We start from the raw sequence: 20,496 nt of genomic DNA on the forward strand, positions 1-20,496 counted from the left end.
CTATAGAGCGTCCGGGATTTGCTCAACTAAAATATGGCAACCCTACACTAGTCTGATATCAGATAGGCGGCCGTAAAAACAACAGACAATGGTGCATAGTAGCAATGCATTGTACAAAATCATAGCGATGAAGAGGTAATAAATTCTCCGCAAGCAAATTACCGTACTCAAGACTTTTCAATTATACTAGCAAAGAATCAAAGCAAAAATCAATTAGAGCCAATGCAATGACTCAGATGGTCAAGTACTTGGAAGAGACTGATAAGCTCATGTGTAGATCTGAAGGCGATGATTATTTGCATTTTTGGGCGACTAGAAAGAATGAGTATCAAACGCTCTTCAGTGAGGTTCAAAAATGCTGCATCTAGTGCACCAGTGGAAAGTGTATTCAGTAAATGTGGATTTATTCTAAGACTACGCCGTTTTAATATATCTGAGGATCTCCTCTCCACTTTGGTATTTTTGAAGTGTAACTCATCATTGATTTGATCTGCCGTCTGTGAAAACACACAATACCCTCCGTCCATTTGACGTTTTATTAGGTATGTGCATTGTGCACGTGAGTAATAATGAATGGCTAATGTTGTGTGATGTTTGTACAGTAGGGCTGTTCAAAAATAACTTCTTTTTTATTTTACTTGATGGCTACTTGATAAAATTATTATGTTGCATTAAAAGAACACTGAATCTGGGGTGAAATTTGGAAAAGTAGAATCAATTATATGAGAAGAGAAAATTTTGGATTTGAAAATTAATGGAGTATTTTTAGTGAGAAATTCTTTCATATAATATAATTACATACTAGTGGTAAGCTGACTATATTTTCATATCCAAAATATCCTACCCTGATATCTTTGCTTCTTCTTGTTGGAATTGAGCCAAATTTGCTATGAATCATATTTTTACACAATCTAACAATATCATGAGGTAGCCAGTAAAATTCGAAAATCTCTATTCGTAATTAATCCAAAAATTTTTCCCAGAGCATTACTTTCTACCGGTCGGAATTGAGCCAAATTTAAGTTTTTGTAGGCAATCTAACAATTCTAAGAAGTAGCCGGAAAATTGGAAAAAATGTTTTTGAACAGCCCTAATTATTTCTCCAATGCTGTAACTGCGACGTAGTCTGTAATGCGATTGGGAAAACCTTTGGTAATATCAAAAGGTATCTGTTTTTTTTGTCGCTGCACATAGCTACATGCACGCTTTTACAGCATGCTGGCCTGGTGAAATTACCCCTACATAAACATGCATCTGTTGATTCTCTATCACCTTATTTGTCGACGTGAATTAGTAGGTTCTCTATCAGATAGTATGTAGACTTGAATTCGTTGGTTCTCAATCAGCTATTTGTGAGCTGTCGTCGATGTGGTCTTAATAAAAACTGAATGCTTGTATTTGTGATGTATCAGACTGACAAGAAAGATATTTGGTTTTAAGTTCTAAGATTAGTAAAGTTATCATATTGGCGGCCTGTGTCGTCTATCTGTGGCATCGGTAAATGAGGCCAAGAACTGTCCGTAATCTACCTAAATAAACATGTGCCAAGACTAGGGACAAAATAAGCATGTTAGGCAAGCAAGGAATTCGATATCACCCAAGCAGGATTGAAAACATTGGATGAGCATGACTTCAATACTGTGACTTGGACTCGGACTCGAGTCATAACACTATGACTCGGACTTGACCCGGTAAACGGTGACTTGGACTCGGACTTGACTCGGTGTTGAATTGAAAATGACTCGACTTGACTCGAGTCAAAACCACAAAAGTAAGATTGACTCGTGACTCCGAACCCTGTGACTTGGTTACAACCCTGCAGAACCGCTTCCATTGCGACTGTATTTACTGACTCGAAATCCTCAAGTGCATAACGACAATCTTTTACTAATGACTTTAATGTGGAAATTATGTTCGGAAAAGCAGGAAGAATAGATTTTCATCGCATGTAAAAGAAAAAAAAACAGCAGTGAGAATACAAGTAGCGTTCTCTTGCTCAATGGCGAAGAGACACGGGACCTCACACGAATACTGTTCTGTGTCATAGCATAGTGACTAAATGCTGTGAAATCACTCCATAGAGACGAAAATTCTTTTCCGACGATAAAATGCGATGTTGATCTCACAAACAAAGGGAGGCGTTGGCGAGATTTCAGCTCGTAATTGTTCGCCCATTCGAGAGCCCGAAGCTGCGCTGAGCATATTTACACATATGGATAAGTCTGGTGATTGATTCACACAAATTCGATAGCGGATCCAAAATAATACATGTGTAACGGCCAGAGGTAGTCAAAGTAGTCAATATAGCTACTCAAGTAGAAGTAGAAGTAGCGACGAAAAAATCTACTTAAGTACGAGTAGAAATACTTCTTCAATAAGCCACCTAAAACTACTTGAAGTAGAAGTAGAACTGACTGACTTTGAATCTACTCAAGTAAGTAAGTAGTTTTGAAGCCAGTCTTAATTCGTTCGCATGCTGTACTGCCAAAAGGAGCAAATTAAGCTATGCGAAAGGTTCAGAGAGCTTTATTCGTATTGATGCATCCCAGAAGGCATCAATTTTCGACAGAATAAGCATTCTTTCGGATCATGGGATGCAAATTATAGTATTGATATGAAAATGCGATACTAACCCTTTGTATACTAGAAGAGCCCGTTTTAGAGAATATTATGGCATGGCGTCCTACCCCATATTAAAATACCCCAAGCTTAAGCGAAGAGCAATACTTAGAAATTGTATCGGATACGGTTTCATCACTTTGCGCGATTAGTATACGTTAATAACAAATATTGTGGATCGTAAAAATTATATTAAGTGTAGCTTTATTTTCGGAAAATAGAGGCATTACTACACTTGCTTTCATGCTTCAACATGTATGTTCTGCAGACAAAAGAACTGAAAGTAATTAAAACTCAAAGTATGATACTAGCAATTGAAAGTGAAATACAGATACTACTTCGAAAAAGCGGAAAATATATTTCATGTCTTTTGTCCATGAAGGTTGAAAGGTGATCTGCTAAAACCGGTGTAACGTTACGATTTTCCAGATTAGCAAGACACGTAATGAGCTGCTAGATTACGATATGATAGGTAATTGGTAGATTGCGAAACGGTAGTTTCTAACGTTATGGTGGGCCATATTTACTGTGATGAAATATTTGATATGAGCGACAATGCGGTGTGAGTAGAACCAAGCAATCCGGCAGCTAAATTATATTAACCGATACTTTCGTGGAAACATATACTTGTCACTTCATAACTACTATACGCGAAGGGAAACAAAATTTGTGCGCCTTACTTGACTTTTATGAATATTAAATGTTGGTACTCCGTTAAAACAGCCCCGAAATTCCTCAGGCCATCTTTCCTATTGGAGGATTAAACTACTTCTACTTGACAAACTGGAAATAGCGAAAAGTAAGTAAGTAGATAACAAAATATTACGAAGTAGAAGTAGAGGAAACCAGATCTACTTGAGTAAGTACTTGATTACTTCTAAAAAGTAGAAGTACTTCGTTACTGACCACCTTTGGTAACTGCACATAGGGAATGCAAAATATATCTCTTGCACTGCAACCGGCATGAAAGTTTTAATTCATGAGCTCAATCATCGGCTGGGCTAATACTCAAACTATAAAATGTAGGCAATAACAGTTCATATCAGAATTTTGTAAGGCAATATGTGAAACGCAAGGTATAGCCTACTTATTCGGAGTACTTGAGCATGTTTCCTGCTTGCATCAATTAATCAAGAGGTCATGATTTAAGACTGCTACTGCTACTTCTACTTACATTGTCATTGCAGGAAAAAATAGGCGTATGGAATACTTCCTTGGAAATACCTAATTGTGATTGCCCTCAGAGGTCGTAAGTAATGAAAAACGTCCACTTTTGGAATTACTTCAAGAAGATTTTGCTTAATCACACTAGTGCCTCAAGGCCGGGTGAAAATTTTAGATTACTTCTACTTCTACTAGACAAATTTCGGTTTTTGAGGAAAAACTAACCTAAAATACTTTGACCACCTTTTCTTGCACTTCAGTATAAATTGATTACTCTACAACATCTACTTGAGTACTCTGGTCCCTTCGGGAGACAAGTCAGGTATGCTAATACGAAACTAATCTCCGTCCCTGCATGTCGTCATTGGCTTCTTCTGCGAATCGCCTCTTGACATTGCGTCATGTCTGCAACCACCTTTGGATCGTGATGCAAAGCGAGGGATTGCTGATACACCTGTAACGCCATATCGAGATTGTTGCTGAGAAATTGGACCCTTGCAAATCTTGCGAAGATCCTGAAGAAACGAGAAGGTTGAATAGCGGCTGGACTATCTTTGACAAAAGAGTGAGTATTCACACTCCCACATGTGGCACACGAAAGGATAACCTACTTCAGAATTCAGATACCCCGTTTCCCTGAGGCCGATCGAATATTCCACCGGACTAACTAGCGACTGTGTTGGAGGTTTATCTAAGCTTATCCTCGCCATCTTATCCGCGTATAAGCGATGTCTTAAGAGCCTAGACGTGGGCCGTGATACAAGTCGGCAGCTATGGAATCATAATTAAGAATATCGATGTGGTGTTGTAGTGTCTGTTGTTGGTATTGGAATATGGAGATCGGCTACTAAGGTCTTTTACACCAGGTCTAAATTAGGGTTGCCATACGTCCGGAATTTCCCGGACATGTCCGGAATTTCACTGTTCAAACTACCGTCCGGGAGGAATTTCTAAAATATGCCAAATGTCCGGAATTCTGACGTAGGCTCATAATTTTTTTCGTAAATCAGCATAAAATAGGGCTACCATATTTCTGCGACACAAATTCCGGACATCCTTCAGCGCCCACTAGTGGATTTCAAAATAAATTATGACGTCACACTAGCAAAGTTTTGCTCATAGAACAGAGGTGGTGACGATCCGGTTCAGGCGTATGTGGCTGTGTGTTGTGTAACCGGGATCGAAAGCACTTGATTTCAGCATCTTCCCTCCCAAATAAACAATGATTTTGAGCCCACACTATGGCGTAATCGATGCAACTTCTAGGGCGGCGGGGGGGGGGTGCTCGCTATGTGAATCTGGTTTCTATATGCATCTGGTCGCTAAATATATTCCTATATAGATACTACTCTCCACCCACATGATCAGAGTTAGCGGTAGAGCTCGTGGAGGATGATGAGTTCGAAAACACAGGGAGCGTAATTGTACATCGTTAAGTCATGTTCATGTCGTACGATAAGATTGTTTATCAGCCTTATGTCGGTGCGCACCACGGAGCTTTATAAACACCCCAGACCCAGTGGTTTCCAACCTTTTATGGTCGCGACTTCATCTCCAATTTGAAAATGTTCCGTGGCTCAGATCAAAATTTGACGAGCCGATACCTAAAAGTAGTCAGCACCTTTGCCCGGACTTACTCACGGGCTATTTTGGAAGTGGATTACGTTCAGCATATTCGCAAACCCCAGAATAAAGGCAAGCGACCCCCCCCCCCGTTTGGAATCACTATCTTTGAATAAAGCGTTTAAACGGCCTTAACGATCTCTAGGAATATACCGTTCTCCTATAGTTGCGATTACAATTAGGCTTATTCCAGTAAATGAGGGTTGTTTTATTTTTATTTTATTGCAGTTTTTACGAGGATGGTAGTCCTAGTCGCCATATTAAAATCAATAAATGTGACAGTAAATCGTGCGTAGCGCGAAGAAAAATATCATGTATCAGCCATGGCCTTCTACTGCTATTGGCTGCTCGTGAAAATGAACTACTAGTAGGCCATGTATCAGCATAAATAGTCCAAAAATAAAGTTTTTATGTTGATTTACGAAAAAATTATGAGCCTACGCCAAGTCTTCAAAATTCCGGACATTTGGCATATTTTAGAAATTCCTCCCGGACGCTAGTTTGAACAGTGAAATTCCGGACATGTCCGGGAAATTCCGGACGTATGGCAACCCTAGCATAAAAACAATATTTTTTGGGGAATATTTATGCTGATGTATGATATTTTTCTTCGCGCCGCGCGCGATTTACTATCACATTTATTGATTTTAATATGGAGACTGCTAACCTCGCAAAAACTGCCATAAAATATAAATAAAAACAACCTTCATTTGCTGGAATAAGCCTAATTGTAATCGCAATTATAGGAGAACGGTATATTCCTAGAGATCGTTAAGGCCGTTTAAATGCTTTATTCAAAGATAGTGGTTCCAATCGGGGGGGGGGGAGTCTTTTGCCTTTATTCTGGGGTTTGCGAATATGTTGAATGTAATCAGCTTCCGAAATAGTCCGTGAGTAAGTCTGGGCAAAGTTGCGGACTTCTTTTAGTATTCAGATAGTAAAATTTTTATCTGGGCCACGGAACATTTTCACTGCCGCTAACTTTGATCGTGAGGGCGGAGAGTAGTAGGCTTATCTATATAGTAATATATGGAACGACCAATATTATTGACAGAATTTATTCAAATAATTTAACGATCAGATGCATATAGAAACTAGATTCATATAGCAAGCACCCCCCCTCCCCCCCACGGCCTAGAAGTTGCATCGATTGCCCTATAGTGTGGGCTCAAAATCATTGTTTATTTGGGCGGGAGGGGGCTGAAAACATGTGCTTTCGGTCCCGGTTACACAATACACAGCCGCATACTCCTGAACCGGACCGTGACCACCTCTGGTCTATGAGCAAAGCTTTGCTATGTGACGTCATAACTCAGTTTCAAATCCACTGGTGGGCGCTAAAGAGTGTCCGGAATTGGAGTTGCTGAAATATTATGGTCTAAATGGTTAAGAATTCATCAATGTTCCAACTGTCTGCCGGTGAGGATAACAAATTCAGGCACTGACAGTAATATCCGAGGATCTGATAGGCTTTTTATCCCGAAAGGTATGCGTAGATTCGCCGCTGTCGTCATCGGTCTGGTGTAAATGACCATTGCCGTCAATAAACACCATGAATACCACAAACAACTTACTCGTTAGCAAATCAAAATCATCATTTTTATAAATCCAACGTCCCTCTGTGCCAACAGTTATTTGAGTTTTTCGATGATAATTCTTGGATTATCCACCGATCGAGGATAATCTCCGAATCATCAAAAAAAAAACTCAAAAACTCCGCTTCTACGGGTTGGAACTGAGTGAAATTTGTTTTACATCGTTTTTGAAGACACAGCAACAATTTTATGGGATTGGCAGAAAATTTTGAAAAATTTGTTTGCATTTTTGGGTAAATTCAAAATTTTCAAACTGTACAAAATCCGCGATTATTGGTTGGAATGAATTCAAATTTGGTCTGCGTCGTTTTTTAAGGCGACCTAACGATTTAATCACGTAGCCAGCAAGATTCAGTAAAAAAGTATTTTTTGAACAGCCCTAGCCGACACGCTAGTTCGTATACTCAATTTATCCTGCAGTTTGTCATGCATAATTTGGACTAAAATGTGTTTGATTTATATCGCGGATAATTCTGTGGTAGGTTCTGTTTTCGTGTGAATACACACACCAATTCTGCAGAGTTTAGTCTACAGTGCTTACTTGGCTGTATCTTGCGGACTGTATCGAGTGGGATTCTGCTGGATCAAGTTCAAAGCATGCCCACACGCTCGCCTCGCCATTTCATAATTCTTTTCCGAGATCAATACCGCCGCTTTGTTCCAGTGAATCATGGCGTTGCTCGGGTCAAGCTGAATAGCCCTGTTGTAATGTTGATGAGCTTCCGTGAAATTTAATCTCTTGTAAGCATCGTTTCCCTTGTCCCGCTCTTCTTTATACTGCTGAAAGGCAAGATAAGTCACCCGATAAGTAAAATCAGATTCAGCAACGTGACAGACCCAGTGAAAAATAGACTGGGGCAAATCGAGTGCTTGCGCGATTCGAATCTGAATTTAGTGTTTTCGCTTCGAATCGTGTATCCTATAGTATCACGTGGAAAGTTTCAACTAGACTTTTATGCGACCACGAAGAATACAAGGTCAGTTCTACATCACATTAAAAATAATTTGGTAATTTCTGACCACAATTATTCCATTGCACTTTGTAGCAAAGCTGTTGGTTGATCCCGGCTTCAAAGATATGTCATTCCACTAGTGTGCGTAGCTTTGTACTATATCGTTCGAGCACTGCGATACGATCAATCTAGGTTTTCGAGTCTACCGTAGTGGAAAATAGTATTGAAAGTATAGTTGTCGTTGATGAATTAACTGGTTTTGGCAAAAATCGTATGAGTACTCGATAACCTCATCTCTCACAACTCGACTAGAATCATTAAATATACCTACCCGCAATCATATGTGCCCATCTGTAGTTACAAATTGATGCTGTTCTTATTTACGCATACAACCTTGAAGACTTTTAAAATGATTATGAAAGTTTCAGGCTGTAAATCTGAACTGAAATATTTCAAATAAATCAAGTTACCGCAACTTTCGGATCCATTGTCTCCTCCTGCTTGGTTTGGTTAACGTTCGCCGCTGCTTTCGAGTTGAGAGGCGTAGCGTCATTGTGGCTGTTTGGCATAATAATACCTTTAGCACTGGCAGTGGTGTAATTGATTGGCCAAATTGATTTATCATATTTGGCACCTTCAAATCGTATGATCGGAAGTATATCGTAAACGAAACAGTCGATATAGATATGCATATGGCTCGATCACAGTAGACTGTTAATATTATAGGTCATTGCGCAATAGGTACGAATTTAGTTGATCTTCCCTAGTTTGACGAGGAGTTCATGTTTTTCATTGAGTACACACTACACATGCACATTCATACATCTATACGTAAAAGCTCGGGTTTGTGTAATATGTGTGTAGCTAACTATAGATGATGTATGTCAAAGAAACTATATACTACGCATGTGTCAAAGAAGTTATGTTTTTGGTGTTTCTGATGTGTTACTTTCGAGTGCACAAGTACAGAAAGCCTCAAATATCTTGCCCCTTTACCATACTCATGTCCTTGAAACAAAGCGCAGATCGAATATTTCTCTAAAAATTTTGTAGTAAGTCGAACGGTATATGCTTACATGTATACCAGACTAATACATAGTGCATATAGGCCGTAGCCTAATATCTTAAATACAGTTGGTGTGTTGTATCAAGTATATGATTACCTGTCATTCTTTTCAATTCCGATGCTATCCAGAAGACCGAACTCGGATGTCAGAATCTCGTGAGCTTCAGCAATTTTTGGATCTTTGACATATCTGAATCAGCGGTTCTTAAGCGTTATTGCCTGGGGAACACTCGAGCTAATTTGCAGGCCTTCGCGGAACCCAGATTTTGGTCAAGTCATAAAAACAAAATCCTCCACAATACCCATCCAATATATTATTATAGATTACTGGTGCACAAATTGAACTGTTTATCAACAGTACAAAAATATGACTTTTTAAATATGAATTTCTAACATATCGAAAACATGATGATGAACATTTATTGCAAATAAGTGCGACTTATGCTGTTCATTCTCCGACGCCACTTCAGGTTCGCCTTGGAAAGTGTAATCGTATTGTTCGAAACGCAACCTTGATACCAATTGATTCATTAGAAATGATCGTATAAATATCGGAGATACAATTGGGACTTCAGAAGGACGGGGTGTCGATTTCGAACCCGCAACCTTTCCGGCGTACGCCATTGTACACGGCGTGCCAGCACAAGAGTCACAACTCAACCACGGATCGTATCTAATCATACTTGCAACCAGTGATGGCCAAGATGGGCTGCTCATCATAAATCTTATGTGCGCGTTGTGTGTGTGTGTCGTGACCGTCAGGGGCCAGTCTACCTTTCGAGCATCGACGGCTTCGCACTGATCTTCCGTAGCATGCGCACGTAATCGTCGTCCTGCAAGTACTTCGAGATTTGGGGATGACGTCGCAGCCTTGTGATGACGAACGGGAAATCAGCCCAGCAACTGCTCAAGTGTTTGAATTCAACGGCTAGAAGCAGATGAGATATATTAGACTCTGGACTTCTAGTTGTCATGTCTGCTCATGAGTATGGATTCTGATTTGATATGAACCGTACCTGTACCGTAAGGAAATTCTTGAGATCAAAGTGTACTATTATAATTTCTGTAATAGACTCAATTGGTATTCCTGTGCGATGCATGGTTATGTTACAGAATTCTGGTAGATAAAGAATTGGAAAGGAATCTAGCGGTGGAGATGATTGAAAAGGAAGACCTTATTATCATCATTTATTGTTTATCTTTATTTTTATTATCATTATGATTAGCCTTCATCGTTAAAATGATACTATTGTTCGTCTGTCTTACATGCACCGTTGAAGATATTTCCGATACGTTGATCAAGGCATTTTTTCACTTCATCCAACGCGAATTCACAGTAATAAACGCATTGCGCGTGTGCCAGCGTATCGTCGCATTCAGACTTTTTCATAAAGTCTATTTCATCGTGAACCTTTGAAGTAAGGTTGTATAATCAGTACATTCATTTTCCTACACAAGGTTAATCCTATACACTGCTTGTGTGTATGAGTATTGCGTTCGAAGAAAATGGCTTTTCTGCGATAAGATATTATGAATCTGTTTAATCCACGCAAAAGTACCTTTTGATCAGACTTTTACAAACTGCTAGATTTTCAAACTGAAACTAGAACTAGAACTACTTACTTCTAAAAAAAACCTTACAACTAGAACCAAAGCTAACGAAATGTATAATTAAGCAACTGACCAATTAAAATAAAACTAATTGGATTCATTCCCACAAAAACTTAATCGTTTTCATATTATTGGAATCGGATCGGCTTTCCAGCAAATGAGAAATATTGGAGATAGAATCAGCATATCAAAGGGATGGAGATTTGAATTTCAAATGGGAGAGGTCTCGGACTCCAAATCCATCCCTGGATACGCCACTTTTAGTAGTGATGACTCTGAGCTTGCAATGGCTGCATGAACATCACATAACAGAACACCGGTATCACGATTAAAGCCAAATGACATCACGTGTTTTCTGGTTGCTCAGCAACTAATTGTTTTGAAATACGCAACTAGAACTACTTAAAAAACAGTAGTTAGTTAACCGTAACCTAACGTGATTGGTAGTTCGCACAAGTCTGCGTGTGATCATTCGATTTGATGAAAGACGATTTCGAAAGTTACCTTTTTGATGTAATTTCTGCTTTCAGCTCTCAAACACACGCCGGGGGAGACGCGGAGGATCGATTTAATCCCGTGACAAAGACGCTGAATGTTGTCGGCACTTGCTTCCAGCCGCTCAACAACATCCATCACGTTGAAAATAAACTTCTGAAACGCGAAGCCTATCTCCAACGCTTCTGTGACTGAACCGTTTGACACGAGGAGGTTGAAAAGTTCCTTGTAATCTTCCGCGTACAATATGATTTCGGAAGGTGGGACTCGTGCAGTTTTCATTGAAGCGATAAGTCGTGGAAAGTATTCATCCGCTTCTTTCGCGTTCTTCAAGTGAGTAGCGCAAATATATGCGCGAATGAGCAGCTGGAGCCTGAAACACCGAATCGCCGTCATTCAGTTATAACCTATAGTTCGTCTGAGAAATGGGGATGCTTGCACTTTGAAGAATTGTTCAATATCAAAATTAGAATTTGATGTGGACGTTCTTTCCACCAATAAGGTGTTATACTAAAAAGAAGTTTACCTGAAGGTGTCATCCTGTCCTCTCGCTAAGGATTGCTTCAGCATAGACAGTGCCCAGGAATATTGTTCGCTTTTCATGTGATGCGCCACTTTCTCTGAACGGAGTTTTAAGATCGATCTCGAAATGATTCGTAAGCATCAAGATTTGCGCATCATTAAACATCCCTCTTCATAGAGATGTAATGCAAATAGTTTGAGAATCTATATGCCTCAACCATTAGATCATTATTTTAAAAATGATTAAATTAGGGTTGCCACATTTTTGTGTTACAAATTCCGGACGCTTTTCAGCGCCCACTAGCGGATTTCAAAATGAGGTGTAAGATCATTGTCGATCAATATGACGTCACACCAGCAACGCTTTGTCTAATGACCAGAGGTGGTCACGATCCGGTTCAGGAGTACGTGGTTGTGTATTGTAAGTGGTAACGAGGGCCGAAGCCACATTTTTCAGCCCCCTCCTGCCGAAATAAACACTGATCTTGGGCCCACCGTAGGGTATTCGATGCAACTTCTGGGGGCTTACTATTAAATGGAATATAAATTGTAATTAACAAGGATTTACAGTAAAACAGCTATCGATTACCTGCTTCTTGAAGTTTCCGCATGTTATCATTGTCGAACGATCCAGAATTACAATGCATTCCTCCTAAAAAACGGGTTCGACAATTCATAGTTCCGTCGAACAGATTACAAAACCACACAGTGTCGTTGGTGGCATCGTTCCTTCTAAGCTGCGCGCGTGCGCAATTGCGCAGTGCTGACACGGCCTCTACGCACAGAAATCTAGGCTGCACCCAAGAAAAAATCGAACCTGAATTAAAATAAAATCAACAAAAGCAACTGCTGTTGAAGTCTGCGCGCGCAGAAAAATGTGTAGCGCGCACAAAAAGCCGAAGTGATGACCTTTTTGTAGTCGTTACGCACTGTGGACCAAGGGACCGCGCAGTGACTTGGTGAGTGCGCGTATAGACCAGACATGGGGTGATTACATTATGAATGTAATCGATTGCGATTACGATTACTTCGGAATCACGCGATTACGATTACGATTACGATTACAGCAAAATCAGGAAGTAGTCGATTACGATTACGATTACATTTAAAAAGTAATCACGATTACTCACGATTACATTTGTTTTGCTTAGGACTATTATCTTAAATGATATATGGGAAGACAATACAAGGATTGCGATGAAAAGGCTTAATGAGATATCAACTTTCTTCATACATCATGCGTCATTTGCTTATTACGTCATAATATATCAATTGCCAACTTTATAGTGGATGATTTATCGCATCCAGCGATTTGCATTATTGCCAGGTCTTTACCTGCCGCACCCCAAATTCCTTAATAGAGTGGGGAGCGTGCTCGAAGGGGACTCAAAAGTATTTCGTAAACCAACATATATTATAGCAGGGGTGGGCAAACTACGGCCCGCGGGCCGTATGCGGCCCGCCACACTGTTCTGTGCGGCCCGCGAGAGTCTGAAAAAACTTTTCAAAAATATTGATAAAATACTAAAAATCAAATTAATGCAGGGACTTGATTAACTTTTTCTTAGTATATTTGACCCTGGTAATTCTAATACAGTGTTTCTCAAACTAGTGGGCACATTCCCCCTTGGGGGCGTGAAAGCATCTGAAGAGGGGCGCGAAGCAGTGCCCAACGGTAAAAAAATTTCGCGCTCCACGCGATTTACATCCAATTCGTTGTTATTGCTCTGTATTTAATCTAAATTACATATTCAAAAATCTCTCATCCACAGTCGCAGCCTTCCATGCCATCAAACTACCCGTTAAGTTTGATAGCATCCTGGTTGCGTTTTCCGATATGACGATAAGGGGGAGCGAAATTCTTTCACCATCATAAGAGGGGGGGGTTCAAAAGTTTGAAAACCACTGATCTAAGGTAAATAATTAATATCACAGCGGGATAGCTGCAACGAGATTGACATAATTTGGATCGCGGGTGGGATTCATTTTTCCATTTTTAATTAATTCCGTATTGTGCTGAGAAAAAACGATTCGGGCGTGTCTTAGGCAGGGTTGTAACCAAGTCACAGAGCTTCGAGTCACAAGTCAATCCCACTTATATAGTTTTGACTCGAGTCAAGTCGAGTCATTTTCAATTCACCACCGAATCAAGTCCGAGTCCAAGTCATCGAGCAGAGGTTCGAGTCCGAGTCATAGTAATATGACTCGAGTCCGAGTCCAAGTCATTGTGTTGACTGCACATTTTCCAGTCAAAGTCTTCTTAAACCCAATTTTATAACTCTGTTTGGTGACATCGAATTGTTCGCATTCATAATATACTAATTTTCTTCACTTTCAACAGTTTCTGGTCGCATTTTCAAGTACCAGTACCAATAGATAAAACAGGGTGGTAACTTTACTGTTCTTCGAAATTACAATGAAATGTCGGTCTTGGCCGTCTGAGCCTCGAGTCATATGACTTGGTTCGAGTCATGCGCAATGACTTGAGTCCAAGTCGAGTCAATACACAGATTGACTCGAGTCGAGTCGAGTCATTTCCGTATTTTGAGAAAATGACTCGAGTCAAGTCGAGTCATCATAAAATCGGGGGGGGGGCTGGTCGAAGGGCTCCCCTTTTTGGATTATACGCTTTTTCCAAGGATAATAACGAATGAACATGGAAATCCGTGTAAAGCAAGAATCGGATGCCGTACAGATGTATCAATCATCATCAAATCTCTGCATTTGTTAGAAAAGTACCATATCCCGATAATCATTACGTCTCTGCATGCGGTAGAGCTACTTAGTTTTAATGTAGTCTATCCTTGCACACATGAAAAAATAGACATGACCGAATTCAGCACTTCGCCAAATCTTGATAGATAGATAATAATAACAGATGCGAAAGGCGGGTCTGGGTGGCGAAGCCCCCCATAAGTTACGGATAGATACTTATAGGGCCCCCCCGGTAAGTCTCGCCCAGTCCCCCCACCCCCGTTCGTATGGCCACCACTGCGTTATTGCAAATATTCAAATGAGAGATTTGAAAGTTGAAGCTCGTTTCATATGAGCAGCAGTTGAACATGGGTCGGCTGACGCCAAGGAACATACGAACGCAGTCGCTCGGGGCATTGCTTGTCTTCGCCCACGCGGCGGCTCAACGGGAATCTATAGTTAATATTCCCGAGTCTAGACGCGGAGATTGGCGCTTCTGCGCGCACTGCAGCAACGCAACTGAGCTTGGAGGAGCTGGTGTGAGTCCCTGCGAGTAAGCGTTTTTTTTTCTTGGTAAGGGGCGGAAACCCGGCCCAGTGCTCTGATTGTCTAACTCTAAGTGAAGAAATCCAACTGAACATGGATAAACGACGGGAGTACGTGGTACCCCGTCGGTCGTCACAATAATCAGTACACACTACACAAGAAGTAACTTTTTGTTTCAAAACAGTTGGTGACCCCTGCTCCAGTAGATAGCTGGGTTTGAAATGCATACCTCTTCCCTTCAAAAAAATCATACATAGGCTATATTTTATGGGAACAGGCATTTCGGAGCCGGTCATTAGCGCGCCACGATCCCACAACACACCAAAAGACATATGCAGTTTCGGCCAACACGCAACTCCACGGGATGTGATACCAAAGAAATACCTCGGCCGAAACTTAGGGTATTCGACCATTGTCAATAGCCGCGCTGGGTGGGCGTGACTAATAACTCCTGTCCTTCCAATCTGGACCCACAATGCAAATATCACCCGCCGCATCCACAAAGGAATAAAGCCATGACAATTTGTGTGTGCGTCTCACAAAAGATATTCTTTTAGTCTGCTACGTTTGGGCGAGTACAATATCTTTTGATTATACAACGGACTAGAGGTGGCGAATTAACAACATAAAGTCATTATAACAACATACCAGATGCTATGAATATGAATTACGTGCCCCAGCTTTACAGGTAAATCTGACACTCGGGGCTAAGAGAGGTTATAAATGAATAGTAATATAATGCAATTACCAATATTATTGACGAAATTCAGTATTGAAAATTGACCAACGATTGGACAGGGGAATTGCTGATTCTAGCTACAACCCACGCTAACATGTCAGGCTATATCAGCGGATGGTTATGGCGCAAGTCCAAATGCTAAGTAACGAACTGTGAAATAACGATTGACGCCCGTTTCAAGTAGTTATATGAGAATAAGATATAGTTAACAAAAATTCTGCCTTCAACTTAATACATATACAGCGAGCTGCTATTTATTTGTAATGCTCCGTTGTGGAAACTGTAATGTTTTATTCGACGAGTACAAAATTCCGAATCTTCGTCAGGTGCACGTGCGTACGTAGGCCTCCTGCTCGCCAAGCAGCAATGGTAAACTGCGTTTAACTAAGCACAACCAAACATTAATACTATTAATAAGTTACTATTTGAAACTATAGGCAGAGTGGTGAACAATATCCTGCTGCGAGGTAGCGGCTTCTGTAGGAATTGATAACATGATATACACCACAAGAGGTGTTCTTACAATCACACTACAATGTCCATCGCATGTCTGTTTACTATGTGTGGATACTTCTTACGCAATGACGAGCGGAGCTAATACTTCTTACGTAATAATGAGTCAGTGGCGTTTGAAAACAGACTTTGTGCTATCGCTAACGTGGTATATTATCTCATTCTTGTTCAGGAATATTCAGTTCATGTCATAGTCCTTGTACAAACAAAAAGTAATCGTTCTTTCACAAAGAAATCGATTAGATATGGGAAGTAGTCGATTACGATTACGATTACTTCGGATTTTTTTCGAATGTAATCGATTGCGATTACGATTACTTCAAAATGCTGTAATCGTCGTAATCGATTACGATTACTAATCGCGATTACCCCATGTCTGGTATAGACTCGTGAAAAATCAGAGGGAACAATGGTTGGTGGTTTTTGCAGTCAGGGAAGGTGCTTCGTGTGTTATCTCCCAGGTGAGTAAAGTCATTTCGACATTTCAACGGCAAGCAGTACTTGAAAAAACAATTGCGCAACTAGAACTAGGACCAGAACTTGAGCAACTCACTTTTGAAAACTCGCTACTAAAGCTATAACTAGAAACCTTAAAAACCAGCATCTAAAATACAACCAACAAGATTCCATTCCGAAGCAACTCTCTTAATTGTGATTATATCGGAATCGGTTGAACTTTTGTTAATTTATCAACGGTAATTATAGTTTCGATACTATTGTCCACTGTGATAGCCTCCGTTGGTCTTGGTCGTATCGTACCACATGAAACATGTGATACAAATCCAGGCTCAACAGTGATCAACCCACGGCATTTTCACAAACAATACCAAATAATCCTTAATGTCATGTAGTACTGACATTGGATTCTGTGTGGCCGCACAAAAGGTACGTATCTGAACTTTGCACATCAGTCCCACTGTTTGACGTCATAATGAGTGATATTCGCATACTGGATTAAGCTCGAAGCCTAACACTCGATTCAGAATTGAATACATTGTCTATATATATAAATATACCACACGCCTACCATTTTGAGCCTTGTCCCCGCTTCTGTGATCTCGTCTGAAAATAAATGTCCCTTACTAAAACAATGCACAAATTGGTATCATAGCCAGCTCACAGGATCTTGATCAACTTGATTTTTGTGTTCTCACAGTAGCTTGGGCTGGCCATAGATTTCAGAGCATCATCCGCCGCGGATGACACGCGCCCAGCTGATATATCTCCTAGGATACGAGATTGCTCGCTTTTGTTTACCTCAAATACGAAGTGACTAAGGTCAGGGTCGCTGACCCTGACGGTGACCTGTATGAGTTATTTAAAGCGTTTGAACTTACGATCACGTTGTACGCGCAGGGGTCCATACATACCGTATCATCGTATTTTTGAAATATGGCCCACGTTAACACTACGGGAAGACCTCCGGTATTGAGAAGGTTATCGCGAGCTTCTTCATCTGACAAAGTTCGAAATACCCACGATCCGAAACGTCTCATCGGGTACTGCGGAGAATAATATCACACATGATTTCAACAAAATAATGAACTGACGCAATATCCTTTTTAGGCCTACGATGTACTGATAGTTCTTGAATTGGCAATAACAGCAATAACTTTGAGTGTTTATGAACAAAACGGTATATTGAATAGTATATTCATAATGAAATGAACCTGAATATTTTCGGCAGACACTCGCCAGGGGTGATCATCAGCAACTAGTAGACAATTGAAAAGAACTTTGTATATCAACAATCGTATCACAAAATATGACGTCACCGAATCATCAAGCATAGAATAGAATAGTCAAGCAAGCCTTCTTTTCGCTTCGAGAATTCGACATTTGATGCCGGTGACGATTGTTGATATACATTGTTCTGTTCAATTCTCTACTAGTTGCTGACGATTACCCTTGACGAGTGTCAGCCGAAAATATTCGGGTTTATTACAATGATCCTATTGTATATTAAATTGTGTACCTCCAAGAGTCTCTTTAAAACGCAAAATAGCAAATGTTATAGAACCTCATTAGAGCAACGCATATTTTATTAGGATATTCGTAAAGTTCTTTGTTATCTTTATGAGTATATGCAGTCGATATATGTGAGGGTAACTCATGCGTCATGTCCTGTCATATGTATCATACTATCAAGCTATGAAGTCATGAAGTGGTATGAATTACTAATGGGTCAGCTATAGAATGAATGTGAGGGAATGACTATACTCCGACCCAAAACGCGCAATGCATATACCATACATACACATATACTGCAGGGATGATCATAGTAACAAAGTAGTTTCATTTTTTTCAGGATGCCAGAATTGATTTTGTCCATTTATTAGGTATGTTGCGAACCCATAACAGCATTTGATTCATGTGAACACTAACTTATAGAAAAAGTTCGCTGTTAATACGAAAGATGACGCCATGTGACGCCATCACGCTAGTCACCAATATTATATCGATTACGTGAACCTCATGAATTTGAGCAGAACTTTTTTGCGTCACCTCTTTCCCATTCGCGTTAAAACTTTTCGCAGATGGCACCGATTCTCCCGATGATATCGTTGTTATTATTTGAACATGAATGGAAAAGAAACTGCTCTTATCGACATCGTCAGCAGTAGGATTCTCTCTCGAAGCTGAATCCATATGAGTGAAGCCAATTCACGAAATTTAAACGTATTATTGTAACTATAGTTATTTTCCTGAAATAAATAGAATACCACCCTGTTACATATAGAACAACAAATGAAACAAGTTCTTGTAGTTGTTGTTTACGTTTGTTTGTCGATTACAACTGATGGTGTAATGCTGTCATGTACCTTCGCTAGGCGCATGGTCGTATCAAACATTTGATTTACCATCCGAGAGTATGTTGCGCACCTTTAATCGTGATTTCACAGTGTATATAATAAACTGCTTTTAGCGCTATTCTAAGACCTGTCACTCTGAATTCATACTATACATGACCTGACTTGATCTAGGAGTCGTTGGCACGACATACAGCGACACATGAGACACAAAACGATAACACACAATCGAGGGCATAATTGTACATCATCTTTCTCCCCCATAAAATGATCAACCAAAGCTTTGGGGGTGATGCACTGAAGAGCACCCTTTATCCTACATTCTCAGCGGAAAGAGTGTTTGATAACACCCTACGGGTGGTACACGAAAACGGAATCCATTTCAGAATTCAAAGACCCCGTTCCCGGTTTGTTGATCGATTATTTCACCGAAATTGTTAGCGACTGGACACCATTTTCTTCCTTTCCTGTTTTACTATAGAGCCCATTTGAACCACTGAATGTTCTCAATCGGTGTGTTTGTTTCTCTGTATACATTCAGTCGGTAACTTACAGTCATTTTGGTTACTACGCGGAAGAGACGATTGTGATTGATTCATTACTTCACTTTGTCCATTGTTACAAATCCTACGTGCATACGTGCATACTGCATACCTTGGATCAATGTACCAGACAGTATGACTAAGATTATACGATGTTATATATATATTTATATGACCTGATTCCCTGTCATAATAACTATTACAGACGTGGCGCCCAAAACCTGTGACCTGATAAGCGCCACTTCAACGATTCTACTGTTACAAATAATGATAATAACACAGTATCGGGGCACTTCTGTTTTATCTGCTAAATAAAGTTACTTTTACGTTGACTTAACCTGCACCGTATTCGCGTACCTGATGCCATCAAACCTTCCTATACCGAACAGCTTTTTATACATCTTGGGATATATCTAACATTCGGTAAATCAACACAATCTCATTGGCATTCTTTATACTCAGACCAACAACACCACTGACCTTAGTTGCTGAGTTTATGCCAACATGACAGCGGACGGTCAGGTTATACGATTTGATGAAATGCGACTACTTTTCTGTCAAAATACGACTCTGCTGTTTGGCGTAGGCTAAAGCAGCGGTGAAATTATGCATAATTACCTATTAGCTGTTACCCAATACAGTGAAATGTAGAAGTATGAGTCGCGAAGACAGAAAACAGACAATGATCCGTGACGAAGTTCGATTCGTGAACTTATGTACACAAATACCAGCTTGAACACTGCGCACTTTACGTACAATACTTATAGTGTAGCCTACAATGTACATTGTAAATACGTCATTCATTTGATGGTGTTGATACTAAAGTCTCGGCACTGGCGAGTTCACCCGGGAAATTCCCTAGTACTCAATATCATACAGAAATAAATTGTGTAATCATAGTGTCCTATATGGCAGTGTTGCCAATTTAGCGATTTTCGCGCTAGATCTCGCGATTTTCATCCGGTTTAGCGCCAAATAATATGGATGTAACGCCTAGCGATAAA

General features: G+C 40.2%; 1 protein-coding gene across 4 annotated transcripts; it reads right to left on the reverse strand.

Annotated features, from left to right (window-relative positions):
• Positions 1-1,643: 1,643 nt before the first annotated feature.
• On the reverse strand, positions 1,644-19,251 carry LOC145440272 (uncharacterized). Of its 4 annotated transcripts, none has more exons than XM_080317831.1 (13): positions 18,646-19,250; positions 17,511-17,642; positions 17,261-17,445; positions 17,168-17,202; positions 12,238-12,300; positions 11,653-11,746; positions 11,136-11,499; positions 10,287-10,431; positions 9,795-9,948; positions 9,118-9,210; positions 8,425-8,512; positions 7,543-7,781; positions 1,644-4,298 (listed from the first exon to the last, which is right to left on the reverse strand). In XM_080317831.1, the coding sequence occupies exons 1-13, from the start codon at positions 18,787-18,789 to the stop codon at positions 4,145-4,147; spliced, it is 1,890 nt and encodes a 629-aa protein (XP_080173957.1). In that variant the 5' UTR covers positions 18,790-19,250; the 3' UTR covers positions 1,644-4,144. The 4 variants fall into 4 exon arrangements, with proteins under 4 accessions (XP_080173957.1, XP_080173958.1, XP_080173960.1 ...); XM_080317832.1 differs by having other exon boundaries at positions 1,866-4,298; positions 7,543-7,778; positions 18,646-19,251; XM_080317834.1 differs by lacking the exon at positions 9,118-9,210 and having other exon boundaries at positions 1,866-4,298; positions 7,543-7,778; positions 18,646-19,242.
• Between the last annotated feature and the right edge of the window lie 1,245 nt (positions 19,252-20,496).

This window comes from Botryllus schlosseri, chromosome 6, assembly GCF_051294905.1.
Source record: "Botryllus schlosseri isolate E-star chromosome 6, Bs_hap1, whole genome shotgun sequence".
NCBI classification, from domain to species: Eukaryota; Metazoa; Chordata; class Ascidiacea; order Stolidobranchia; family Styelidae; genus Botryllus; species Botryllus schlosseri.